The sequence below is a fragment of the Vespa velutina genome, chromosome 1, assembly GCF_912470025.1.
Source record: "Vespa velutina chromosome 1, iVesVel2.1, whole genome shotgun sequence".
Lineage (NCBI taxonomy): Eukaryota > Metazoa > Arthropoda > Insecta > Hymenoptera > Vespidae > Vespa > Vespa velutina.
The window spans coordinates 802,631-815,941 of NC_062188.1; the positions used below are offsets into that span (position 1 = coordinate 802,631).

Sequence of the window (13,311 nt, forward strand, 5' to 3'; positions counted from 1 at the left end):
ATATGTAAAAATCATTATTGTTAAATATGAATGTGTGAAAGAATATATTTATATTTCCATGGGAACGAACAAAATGGCTATATGAAAAATGGCGCGGTAACGTAACGAAAGGAATGATCACCTTGGTGCAGTCTGTCCCCTTTCGAAAGCGTTGCCCTCTAGCGAGGAATGCGGCAAACACGAATTTTTATTTCTCGTGCGCGGAGTGAAGTGTACCAATTCATTGAAATAAATCGCGATATATTCGGTTTCGTTGTCGCATTTTCATGTCGTGTGAGTAATCGAATGATAATTCTTTGAATCCGACCGATCGTTCTCCATCCTCCTCGACATATCGAACCTTCCCAGAGCCTTGCTACGAGGATGCTTCTTTTGTTTATTTATGCAGCTGTAGTAGTACCAGTTCCGAAAAGCTGTAAAAATACTACACGGACAAATGATAAGATTCGCGATCCCCGGGGCGGCGCGGGGAGGAGGAGGGAGGGAAGGAGAGGAATTCTTTTACAAGGGGAATATTAAACCTGATAGAGACCTCGAATTAAGTTTTTCTTAAAGAGCTACGAACGCGTTTCGTAATATTGAATAAAATTCGATATCTCTGAATTATCAGCATTCCAAAATGTTGACACCTCCTCTGTCAGAATGCTCCGCTTTGCTACTGTTACGATCCTTCTTCTCTCTCTTCTAGTTATGCGTTCCTCGTAAGAATGTGTCTTCCTCTTTCTCCCTCTACCCCTTTACCGCTCTTCTCTCTCTCTCTCTCTCTCTCTCTCTCTCACTCTCTCTGCTACCCTCCCTCTCGCGCCTTTTCGTTCGCCGAGCAGTAATGTCAAATATGAATCGTACGAATAGGACTGCATTCCACGGCGGCTCCGTGTTTTTTTACGTGTCCGCGACATGCTAGCACGTAATCACGTATAATCTGCAAACGTAGTTTTTAATATCCCCTCGTTCGCATGCATTTATCCATTTTCTATAAGAAGATAATAGTGTGTTCGAAAGGTTTCGCTGTGTTTCGTGAATAGAAATTTAGAAAAGGAGATATAAAAGTAGTACGTGTTTTAAGAAAGCAATGAAATTCCATAGTAAACGTTTTGCGAGATAGTATTAGTCTGTCGAATGCAATTTATATATATATATATATATATATATATATATATATATATATTATCCGGTGATTACGCTCGAACACATTCAGACGATACGCTTAAACGAATTTGTTTGTTTTTTTTTAAACTTTTCTCATGATTCAATGTACGAATTTGCGGTATTTATATTTTCTATGATAGGAGATCGAATCAATGAAATAAGACGAATTTAAACAATATTTATTTATTCGTCGTTATCGAGATGTATATATATATATATATATATTTGTAGCGTGTGATAATATTTATCAAAGAACAAAGCGTCAGTTGTTTTTATATTGTTTAAATATCTATTGTAGGAAAAATCTGTTAAAAATAGAAAATGGGTGTAATTCTATGAGGCAAGGTTATTGTCATAATTTTGATTAATTTTATTGAGATTTGAAATGAATTTCATATTTATTTTTAGATGAAACCTAAGAAATCTAAATGAAATAACAGCGATCATGAGCTCGATTCAACAAAGTGGCAGGTTTCTTCCATTTTCAAATAATAATATACAAAGAAAGCAATTGTCAATGCAAGGTACAATTTTTGATATGCTCTTATTATAAATTGTAATATTTGATCTTTTTTTAATCCTTCATCGATAATATATTACGTTAGGTGGTTTACCTCAAAGCCTTAGTGGTAGTGATACAGATGTTTCAACTTCAAATGAAAATTTAAGTAACGAAGAACGATATGTCATCCGTCATACAGCACGTCAAGAACCACAAGGTCAAGAAAATCAGCAACAAAGTCCATCTAGATCTTCCAGCCATAAAGAAAATATACCCAATATTCAAGTAAATATGATACTTTTTATATAAATATGTTTTATATAAAAAAAAAAAAAAAAAAAAAAAAAAATTGTCAGAAGGGTAATACGTTGGAACAAGTGTTACGTGAAGTAGTATTAATGTAGGAATAATTTTTAAGTTTCGCATAAAGAAATAATTAACTTGTTATTGGGTATGGATATTACAGTGAAATAATACATTTACTTGATTGCACGCTATTCCAACCTACTACTATACAATCAATGTTATGTTACATAAGAAATTCTTTTGTTAAAACACAGGGTAATCTACTCAATAGAAATAGTTTGAAGGACAGTTTGAATGGTTCGAACAGGAACAGTTTAAAGGAGAGTTTAAATGGTTCTAATCGAAATAGTCTCAAAGACAGTATCAATGGATCGAACAGGAACAGTTTGAAAGATAATTTAAGTAATCGTACAAGCGTAGGTTCTAACAGAAGCAGCTTGGATGTTTCCACAAGTTCATACAATACCCTTATTATTCATAATGCAAATGATGACAATTCATGGACGCCGTCAGGAAGGTAAATAACTTAAATAATATTACAAATTGTATCGAGTATTAAATCTATAAAAAATATTTACCAAGAATTTGAATATTTATTCATTCGTTTTGGATTATCTCATTTATTATTATTATTCTTATTAGATTATCGGGCATAGTAAGAGAACATGGAGATATGGGTTATGTGTATTGCGATGGTGGTGGTAAAGGACATTCAAACAGCCCTACAATGCAATCGATATCGAACATCCCTCACGAAGATCATCTTTACGAACAATCCGGTGGTGGAGGTTGTCAAGAAATTACAGACATACCTGACGATTACCTTAGTCAATCACAGGTTGATTCTAATGTATAATAATTATGCCGATAAAAGGAATCCATCCATACTTTCTGAATATTATCGAACTAAATCTTAACTAATAATTCATTATTGCAAGCAGGTATTAAAGCATCTCGCCAAGGAAGTAAAAGTGCCTTCTTATAGTAAACTAGTAAATAATGGAGGGAGTATAGAAGTAAGAATGAGAGAAAGCGATAGAGGGAAGCAGAATGACAATGAATTCGAAGAGAGATCTCCACAATCTTATGCTTCCACTCTTCTGCCTTTAAAAAATAAACTTAGATTTCTTGGTCCTAATGAAAAATTAACGTTATCAAGATCACAACCTGACTTATCTAGAATTGGTAAAGGAGACATTGATTCTTACGATCCACGAGCTACTTCTCCAAGGTTATTATAATACAAAAAGTTCTATTAATTTTTCAATTCATATATTTTAATTTATTTGTCTTTTATTAGACCTCAAACCAAAGGTCGGGAAGAAATAGGAACAGCGATGGGTGAAATCTGGCCACCATCTGAAATGATTCAGATAGTGATCCAAGAAAATAGTGCCTTGAAGTTAGAATTAGAACGTTGTTACAACAAAGTTGCAAAGTCTCAAAAGTTGGAGCAAGAAATATCAAAGGTTCACCGTGCACACGAGGAATTAGCTGCTTCTTGCGAGCGAAGAGAAAAACTCGAGCGTGCAGCTAGGTTGAGGTTACAAAATGACTGTAGACGATTGACAGAATTAAATCGTGCATTAAGGGATCAAATCGATTTGTTATCTTCTCGAACAGATAGTCCTCCGATCGTAGAATCAATGAAAAAAGAATTGACGCAACGTGAATTGCTTATTGGACAGTTAATCTCACAAAGTACGCCGATTTTTCTTTATTTTTCTAAAGATTCGATTCAATTATTATTATTATTATATGCGAGCTTATATATATATATATATATATATTTTTTTTTTTTCTTTTTTTTTCTTTTATTTATAGATAAAGAGTTAGCTGCCGCAAAGGAAAGACAAGAAATAGAATTAGCTGCACAAAGAGCAACGCTACAAGAGCAACGCACACATATCGATATTTTGGACACTGCTCTTACCAATGCACAAGGGAACGTAGTACGCCTTGAAGAAGAGGTACAAATTTTTATCCTCGAAAGTTGTAATATCAAATATATTATTAGTGGGATATAAATATGTTATATAGCGATTCAAATGTATTAACGTTTAGAAATGTTATCGTTTTGTAGTGTCGAAGAAAACAAGTGTACGTAGAAAGAGTCGGTCAACTTCAACGAGCTTTATCCTCTCTTCAAGCGTCCAGCGATAGACGAGAAGAAACCGAAAGACAATTGAGAGGTCAACTTGAAAAAGAATTAAGAGAGGGAGGTGGTGGAGGTGGTAATAGTAACGAACAATCTTCGAATGGTGAAACTATCGCGGATTTGAAACGACGATTACGCGAACGAGACGAAAAAATCATGTCCCTCGAAGGGGACGTTACTAAATGGGAACAACGTTATCTCGAAGAAAGTGCATTAAGGCAAGCTGCTATAGATGCAGCTAGTCTTCCAAAGTACGTTCGCATACTTTTAAACTATCGCAAATATAAATATTTTAAAGATCTACAATTAAACATATATATATATATTTTTTTTTGTTTTTGTTTTTTATTTAGAGATGCCAAAATTGCCGCTTTAGAAAAAACAAGTCAAGATGCAGAAAAATTAATCGCGGAAGCTCGTTCCGAAAAAATACGACATATGGATGAAGTGCACGCTGCACAAAAGAAATTAACTGATCTTGAGTCGAGGTAAATTTGAAAATATCGCAATTTTAATAATGTAAGATATATTGATATTGTTATATTATATATCATGATAATATTGGATATAAAACAGAATGAAAGATTTGGAATCGAAGCTAGCCGAGAGGGATGCTATGATAAGAGTTCTGCAAAAGCACACATACGACAAAGATAATAGTAGTAGTAGTGGAGTCGGCAGTTATCCTGCTGCACATTCATCTCATTCAAGTACGTCGGCAGATCATCATACTGCACTGACAAGCACACCAGAACTTGGTAAAAAAAAATAATTAAAAAAGAAAAAGAAAAGAAAAACCATTATAATGATCGGCTTCTTTAGCATTTCAAATTGCTTCCTTTAAACGTGTCATGGTATATTAAATTGCAGTTACATATCTTCATTAATTTTGTTTATAGTAAGCAGTGTCTTAGGCACTGGAAGCGGTTATGGCAGTACTGGATCTTACGGAGTCACGGACAGTTACAAATATCGAAAGCAAGGAAGTTTCGAGCAAACGAATAAGAGCCTTGACGATCAGTTAAAGGAATTAGATTCACAGTTACTCAGCAAGGTAGGCAGATACTTCTTCACGTAGTCGCATTCTCGGAAAAAAGAAAAAAAGACAAAGTAAAGGAATTTCAAGACGACGAGACGGCAAGCAGTATATTCATTGAAGCAATGAATTATGAAAAAAAAAAAAAAAAAGTCAAAAATAATAATAATTAATATAACCAGGAAATATGAAAGTTAAAAGTACCTGTGTTCTATGGTAAAACTTTCTTCCTCGTACATATTCGTGAGTTTTCATATACACGCAATATTGAGGTCGATTCAATTTTGCGGAAATTTACATTTTAATTTCTTTAGCTCTACTTCTCTAATAGCCGTTGCAGATAATGAAAGTTTTACAGATCAACGTCAAGGTATTTTTGTGTTCGTGTTATGTTTGAGGTAGTATTTTGGATAAAGTGGAAATAGTTAACACAATTAACATGAAACATTTCTGATATCTTTTTGATTCATCATTTATCAATTTTCCGTAATATCTTTGATCAAATTGAAGTAAAATGAAACATACAAAAAAATGTGTTTACTATTTCCAATCAGAGTTTTTCGATTGTCATCATTTGCATAACACTGTGTGATCTAACGTAAAACATTTTACAATGAAATTTACGAACGACGAAGAATCCTAACTACATACTAGTTTTGATTGGCATCTCGTAATACTAATCAAACGTGAAACCAAATTAAACATAGATTATAGAAGAGATTGTGAATTGGCACGCGATAATTAATCTCGAGTTTCTCCTTGACAGAAAATCCCACTAATTCCAAAACCAAAATCAAGACCGATCCAGTACCATCCTTGAGTGTGCATGCGCTGTTGTGGCGAGCACTAACTCCGTTCCAGGTCCCGGTATTCCTCTCCAACGCAGGCGTTCTTCTCTCTTGTTTCAGCGGGCACTTTGCTGTTTTCCAGGATTCTCTAATCCAGGCACTGCGTCGCGAAAAGGAAAAATACCCAAGCCACTACTGGCGGGTGTAGACAGTACAGGTAGCTCGAGTACCGCTTCGAGCAAGAGTCGTTTGTTGGACGACTCTGGAGGCGAGGCATCCGCCGGTATAATGGAATTCGCAACAGCGAGCACAAGACTGAAGGGTACCGTTTCGAGATTGTCGGATGGCAAGCCGGAGGAGATGTTGCTGTTGGAGAAACAAGGTAGAAGCTCGCAGAGACAGAGAATGCAAGAAGGTGAGCCTCGTCGTGCTGGTAGTCTTCCACCGAGTTCGCTACCACGACCACCGAGAAGTCTCAAGTCTACAAATTCGCGTTATTGTCGTCTGAGCGACACGGAGACGCGTAAGAAGTCAGATCCTGGTCCGGTTTTAGATTCGTCGATCGGTAAGGGTCGAGATTCTGGAAATTGCACCTTGGAATATGGGAGGTTCGACGCAAAGTCACAACGTAGAAAGAAGTCACCAGGTACGGATAGTTACGCTCAAAACAGCTCATTGAAGAAACCGTCGTCGACGTCGGGTCATGAATACGAGCGACTTCAAGGTGACTCCGATAGGAAGAAATTAACGACCGGGAACGACGTTAAGCATAGGGACGGACAAAATCGTTCCTTGATACCGCCACCCTCTCGTCGAATTGGAGAGTACGGTCGTTTGAGCGACGGCGATGCCTCTGCTAGTAGCAAAGGTGCTTTAAGAAAGCAAACGGGCTCGCGTGGACAGAGTACGGGAAGTACCGTCAGTAGTAAGAGCGGAGGACGAGATTCTGGTGGCACCGCCAGCAGCGAGACTTCTATCTCGTCCTTGTCGCCGATCAAAGCGAGATCGATACCACGACCAGCTAATTATCGTATTCAATTTTAATTGGATACGATAAAATACGAGAAAAAAACAAAGGAGAAAAAGAGAGAGAGAAAGAGGAATCTATATTCTATTTGCCTTTCCTCTTTGACCTAGTCAATTTTCTCTACGTCTCTCCCTTTCTTCCTTCTATTTGTTTTCTCTCTCTCTCTCTCTCTCTCTCTCTCTCTCTCTCTCTCTCTCTCTCTCTCTCTCTCTCATTTGATTCGATAACAACGAGCAACCAAACTCGTATCTTCTTTGTGCCGTATTCGGTTCCATTCGGTTCCACTTTTCTTTATTACTTGGAACATACAATGCAACAGTATAAATATACAGCCATAACGACGATTAGTTTCGCTAATGAATTATATTTCTAATGTGTTTTTGTAGAACGAACGAAAACACTCACGACCGCCCGCCTGCCTGCCTGCCTGCCTGCCTGCCTGCCTGCCCGCATGCACGCACGCACGCACGCACGCACGCACGCTCGAACTATCGTAACGCGGCGATAGCGTATGACCTAGTCATTACCAAAGTAACTTCCCTACTCTACACGCTGCGAATTTGTTGATTAAGCTCTTAGGCCACTTCTTTGAGAAGCGCCAATCGACGCAACCCGTTCTATCTTTACTCTTGTCTATTTTAAAGAGCGATAATCTAAGTGCATTCTTTTATCTTTCCTTTAAATTTAATGTCGATACTTTCTCTCTAATAGGACTTCCTCGTATACGCGAAGTCCCATTTTTATTATCCTTCTCATCGTCTATCGATTAGGATAAATTTTATTTGTCTTTTCTCTCTATCTCTTTCTCTCTCTCTCTCTCTCTCTCTCTCTCTCTCTCTCTTTTTCTATAAGACTGAACAGTCGGACAGGAACGAGGCACAAAACGATTTGTCGCCAGTCGCTCTTTTAGATCTTACGCGTTTCATATTCTTATTTTTATTCTTATTCTTATTCGACTGATCCTTGTAGGTTGATTCAAAAGGTCCTCGCGAAAAGACTTTGATAAATCTTTTTCTTCTTTTTTTCCTCCTTCTCTTTTGCCTTCTACCTTGTACTCTTCCTCTCTTCCAAACAATTCTCGATTGCAAGTGCATGGCATAGCGTCTCCCCTTTTTATTACTTCGTTCTTTTTTTTAGCTCGAACGAAAACGCCAAAGTATCATACTTTTATTATAATGTACGATTTATTACGATAAAAATGTCTATTCTAATATAATTCAATATATTTATTTGTTTCTTGTGTCAAATATTTTAATACGTATATGTATGTATATACATATGTACCGTGGAATATTTGTGTAGTGGAGAAATGGCACGCGTAATTGTATTCTTTTTTGTTTGTTCTTTCTCTCTCTTTCTGTATCTATCTCTCGCTATCTCTATCTCTATCTCCAATATGTAACATATTTTACTATGTTGATTGTGATGTAGCATAGAAGGATGTCAGTATAGTAATTCGTAGATTACTAAGAACACTTCGTTTTCTTTTCTTTTTTATTTTTATCTTCTCACGGTGGCTTGGTCATCAAGGCGACTATTTCTTTTTCTTTTTTTTTTTTTTTTTTTTTTTTTTTTTTTTTTTTCAACACGTGTAATAAATTTTCCAACGCGTATTTACGTTTCTTTGAAACCAGTTCGCTAATAATCTCGACCGACGATAAATCGTTTTCCTCATAGGACGATAATGTGATCTCCTCAATCTCCTTTTTCTTTACGTTCTCATTAATCTTTTCCTTCGATACCACGCAAGACGGTAACAACAACCATCTTCGGCATTAACGAACAGTAATTGTATTTTGAGAAATGTCAAAAACGTGCGAATAAATATGATTAAAATAATTATGATCATATATATATATATATATGATTTTAGTGATAAAATAGACTCGCATGATTGAACTATCGGGCGGGTTTTCGAAGCTGTAAATCGATTATTATTAACTTTATGTTGGTTGTGTTGTAACACCGTCTTGTCATCAATTCTGTTTATAGGAGATTTATAGTCATCGTTAATTAAACGACCTATCAATTTTATATTCGCTAAAGAAAAGAAAAGAAGAAAAAGGAAAAGAAATACAAAGAAATTTGAATAGACGAAATAGAAATTGTCATTCCTCTTTTTGATTTCGAAATTGCTATAGTTCCTTTAAACGCGTTTATCGCAAAGTTTCGCGTGCCTTAATATGGATGACAAGACACTCGGCGTTCGTTTTGAAAAAACTATGATAAAAGATAGAACGCGTTTCGTACTTTGATGATATAATAATAATAATAATAATAATAATAATAATAATAATAATAATATTAATAATAATATTAATAATAATAATAATATTAATAATAATATAATAATAATATTAATAATTAAAAATAATAATAATATATAGATACACATAACACATATTTATATACAAATGTTTGTACCGCTCGTAATAAGTTTAGGAACTTTAGGTTTCTACTCGTATTTTCTTCTCGAAATGTTTAGCTTTATTAGCGAAGTGATTAGCGAAGTATAAGGCTGTTATATCACAATTCTAGTAAAGTCAATTGTACGTACCTAAAAATATTGATGCGAAAAGTAAAACGTCGAATGATCCTTTTCTATATACAAACATATCGGGTGTGTTAATATGCGTTTCTCCTCTCTCTTTCTCTGTCTTTCTCTTTCTCTCTCTCTCTCTCTCTCTCTCTCTCTCTCTCTTTCTCTCTCTCTATCTCTTTATCTCTTTATCTCTATTTCTCTTCGAGACGTCTCGAAGGTAAAATGAGTAAGTTGAGCAAAAAGTGTCGATGAGAGTACCTTTTACGTACAAGAATGCCAAATTGCAGCGTCACCAAAGATGCGTCATGTGAATGAAAGAAGGAAAAAAAAAAAAAAAATAAAAATAAAAATAAAATAAAATAAGAAAAAGGCAAGGAGGAAAGAAATGAAAGAAAGAAAAAGAATTATAAGGGAGAAAAAAAAGAAAGAACGAAAATGGCGTGACTATGCGTCGTATCCAAATATTGTTCCTATGATATTTTCGCGTTTTACACGTATAGTTCACATCTCGTAACTCTTGATCGAGACAACGCTCGCTATCGTTGCAACGCGTTGCCTTTCGTTTGCTCTCTATTTTTGATACGGCCGTAAACGATAAAGTATTTATTTGCGAGCAATGTTAAACGTTCTTTGCGCGATTCAATTGAATCTATGTAAAGAAGAAAAGAAGAAAAAAAAAAATGTTCGTCACGTCGGCAAAATTACATTTCCATTGGAAATTTTATATTGAAATGTTTACGGCTTGATTTTATCCGACGGGATGATCATTCGAATAATAATAAAATAAAATGCACAGCGATATTCGAACGTATCGAATTCGTTGTCTTCTGCAAGTTTCTAATGCGCCATGGCTGGAAAATAGGCAGAGTAAGCGAATTTTAAGAGCGTTGATGATGATAATTATTATTATTATTTTTTTGTTTTTCTTTTTTTATAAAAACACAAACACCGTTTCACGCGCTGATATAACTTAATATATTAGCCTTATACTTATCGACAAAGTATAAAATCAATCTGCCAATCGATGTAGCGTTTTGACGAATGAAAGCTTTGTACGAGAGGTGGTCTGTCGATGTAAAGAAATTATGCGAAATACAGGTTCTGTTGTAATTCTGATTTATTTCATTTTGAAGAAGACGAAAGGTAGAAAGTAAAATTCATTTCCTATGATTTTGTCGGTATAAATTTGACACGAAGTGGTTTAGACAAATGCAAAATAATATTTTAACGTCATTTATTTCGTCAACTGGGGTTCCAAGTAAAAGTTGTGTAGTATGTAAGCAACAATTAGTTTGATCTCAAATATTGCGAATCTTTGACCTACGAAAAGAAAAATAATACAGGTGATTTCAATATTTTTATCATTTCTTCATGCATCATATTTTACCGATGCACTTTCTTAATCCTACGCTGAATGGTATTTATGAATAAGGATTACGTCCTTTCACATTTTCTGGTAAGAATCTATCAGTATCAAAAATATCTGGATTTTCCCAATATACGGGATTTTTGTGTGAATTATAAATGTTTACGTGACACGTCGAATCGGATAGGACTAAATAATTTTCTAAAAATTAATATGATGATATATTTGACATAATCGATTAAACAAAAATATATGCGAAATGTAAATATATTACATACTCAGCTGTAAATTCTCAAATATATGACAAGATATAAAATGAACGCTTGGATATAATAAGCTTAGTGATTTTTATGTATCTTTCCAAGTATCGAAGCACAGAGATTGTTACTTTATAATCTTGCTGTTGCATAACTGTGCTCACTTCGTTTCTTATACTTTCTTATAAATCAATAGATCATTTATTATTCATGCAAGACACGTCTCTTTCGTGACCGATGTTTTATTAATCTTTTTGAAAGAAAAAAACATTACCTGAATATCTTTGTGTTTTGCAAAAAGAAGCAAAGCGAAGACCAAAGCTACTACCGTAGTGACGTGATCCTATGAAGATTTTTTTCATAAATTATTTTCATTTTCTCTTAGCTGTTAATCGAAATAAATTCGTATTATCTAGAAAATATGGCAAACATAAAAGTATCGACTTCTTCTCAAATATCTTCCTCATCGATTTCATTATCCTTCACAGAAGTTGCTTTAAGTAGATCTAGCATAGCCAGTCTTTTCTTGAATATCGGATCTGTGATGAAAATAATTCATTTAATATTTCTATCGAGATTATAATAAATTATTATTAAATAATTAGAATACTTTTATTATTCTCGTCAAATCCTTCAGAAAATATATCATTTTTATCCATTTTTTTAAAGTTTTGTAAAAATCTTCCGTTAATTCGTTCATGGAAATTTTTCCTTTCTGCAATTATCTAAAGGTATCTACAGGTATTTGAAGATAATTTGTTTTATAATATGTAGACCGATTATCGATCAGATCTAAACTTTTTTCCAAACGCGTGTGTTGATGAAACGCATGCAACTTATCGAGGAAAAATAAAAATAGTATATAACAGCAAAATATCATAGCTACGAACGATAACGTAATTAAGAGAAACTATTTCTTTTTCTTGACCAAACAATCTAATTAATTTCCACTATAAAATCACGAGTAATTATTAAATTATATTTTACCAATGGTAGGACAAAAAATATATCGTGAATAGTTAAATCGATGTTACACTTTAATCGATTCCAAAGTTATTATAAACAATTCATTTGATGATTTTCCAAATTATGAGAAATTTTTAACTTGATAATCAAAAAAGGAAAAAAAAGTAAACCATAAAAGAATGTGTTCTTTTTCGACCATGAAAATTGTTATGAAAGAATATGAGATTCGAGGATGGGTTATTGGGATCTTAGCCAGGGTCGAGTGATACTCCAACTCGGAAATATAGAAGTTGTATAGATAAGTTTATTAATCTTTTGGTCAGAATAAAAGCTACGTTGTATTCCAAGTTTTTTTTTTTTTTTTTTATAGACTCCGTTGCTAACTGAAGAATGTCTTTTCTCGCAAGGCACGTCCGCTTGGGAATTTTTTGCAAGATGTTTTAAGCCGTACGATGCTTATTCGACGGCACGTGTTGCCTCTTGATGCAATTCTAAGTCAAAGTCACCTTAAAAATGCTGTTCCTTAGAAATGCTTGTTTCTCTTTTTTTTTCCTTACTTATATTTTTATATGCCTTTTTTCGATATATTTTTACACCGTGATGTAATGCTCGTTTATTTGTTATTATTATTGTTATTATTATTATTAGCGATAAAAAAAGACCTTTTGTTCTATTTTTACTTTACAAGTAAAGGATAAACTTTATCGATACTATATTCTATATTTTCAATTAATAGTAATTTTATTATTAGAGAGAGCGTGCTCTTTCTACAATATTAGCCTACATCTGCGATCTCGAAGAAGTTATTATTTTCTCTATGATTTATTGAATTTGAAAAATTAAGTCGTTTAAACAGATATGGTAGAGAATCTTTTATATATTCCATCAGCTTGTTTCGACGATAATAAAGTTGAATTAATTATTCCCTTTGGTAATCCTACGAAAAAACTCGTTAGTCGACGTACGAAAAATAATAATAATTATTCTACAATTAAACTAATTGCGGTTAATCTTTAATTTAATTTTTTATCTAACCTGCATTTTGTTTTATAAAATTTTAATTTATTATAAAACATAATTAAATTAATTATTAAGAGTGCATTACGTTTTCATATATTTCTTACAATTCTTTTAAAGTTCTTTCCTCCATTAGTTGGACTTTAATAGAAAATTGTTGAAATAGGATTGGCTGAACAAAGTCGCACGCTGATTGG

The 13,311-nt window shown here is 34.0% G+C and overlaps 1 protein-coding gene across 8 annotated transcripts; it reads left to right on the forward strand.

The window, feature by feature from the left end:
• The first annotated feature begins 109 nt into the window (after nt 1-109).
• On the forward strand, nt 110-10,618 carry LOC124950769. Of its 8 annotated transcripts, XM_047498036.1 has the most exons (14): nt 114-273; nt 1,448-1,494; nt 1,558-1,673; nt 1,755-1,936; nt 2,212-2,474; nt 2,600-2,807; nt 2,899-3,188; nt 3,258-3,658; nt 3,782-3,927; nt 4,041-4,366; nt 4,469-4,603; nt 4,692-4,873; nt 5,015-5,169; nt 6,060-10,618. In XM_047498036.1, exons 3-14 carry the CDS (start codon nt 1,595-1,597, stop codon nt 6,981-6,983), a joined length of 3,291 nt encoding a protein of 1,096 aa, XP_047353992.1. In that variant the 5' UTR covers nt 114-273; nt 1,448-1,494; nt 1,558-1,594; the 3' UTR covers nt 6,984-10,618. The 8 variants fall into 8 exon arrangements, with proteins under 8 accessions (XP_047354049.1, XP_047353992.1, XP_047353982.1 ...); XM_047498093.1 differs by lacking the exon at nt 1,448-1,494 and having other exon boundaries at nt 110-273; nt 4,692-4,825; XM_047498026.1 differs by lacking the exon at nt 1,448-1,494 and having other exon boundaries at nt 115-273.
• Nucleotides 10,619-13,311: the final 2,693 nt, after the last annotated feature.

Bases quoted from the DNA above. Each gene is read 5' to 3' on its own strand.
- LOC124950769 (XM_047498036.1), top strand. From the start codon at position 1,595: ATGAGCTCGATTCAACAAAGTGGCAGGTTTCTTCCATTTTCAAATAAT. The intron at 3,189-3,257 runs GTTATTATAATA...GTCTTTTATTAG, and splicing joins CCACGAGCTACTTCTCCAAG to ACCTCAAACCAAAGGTCGGG. The intron at 4,874-5,014 runs GTAAAAAAAAAT...TTTTGTTTATAG, and splicing joins GACAAGCACACCAGAACTTG to TAAGCAGTGTCTTAGGCACT.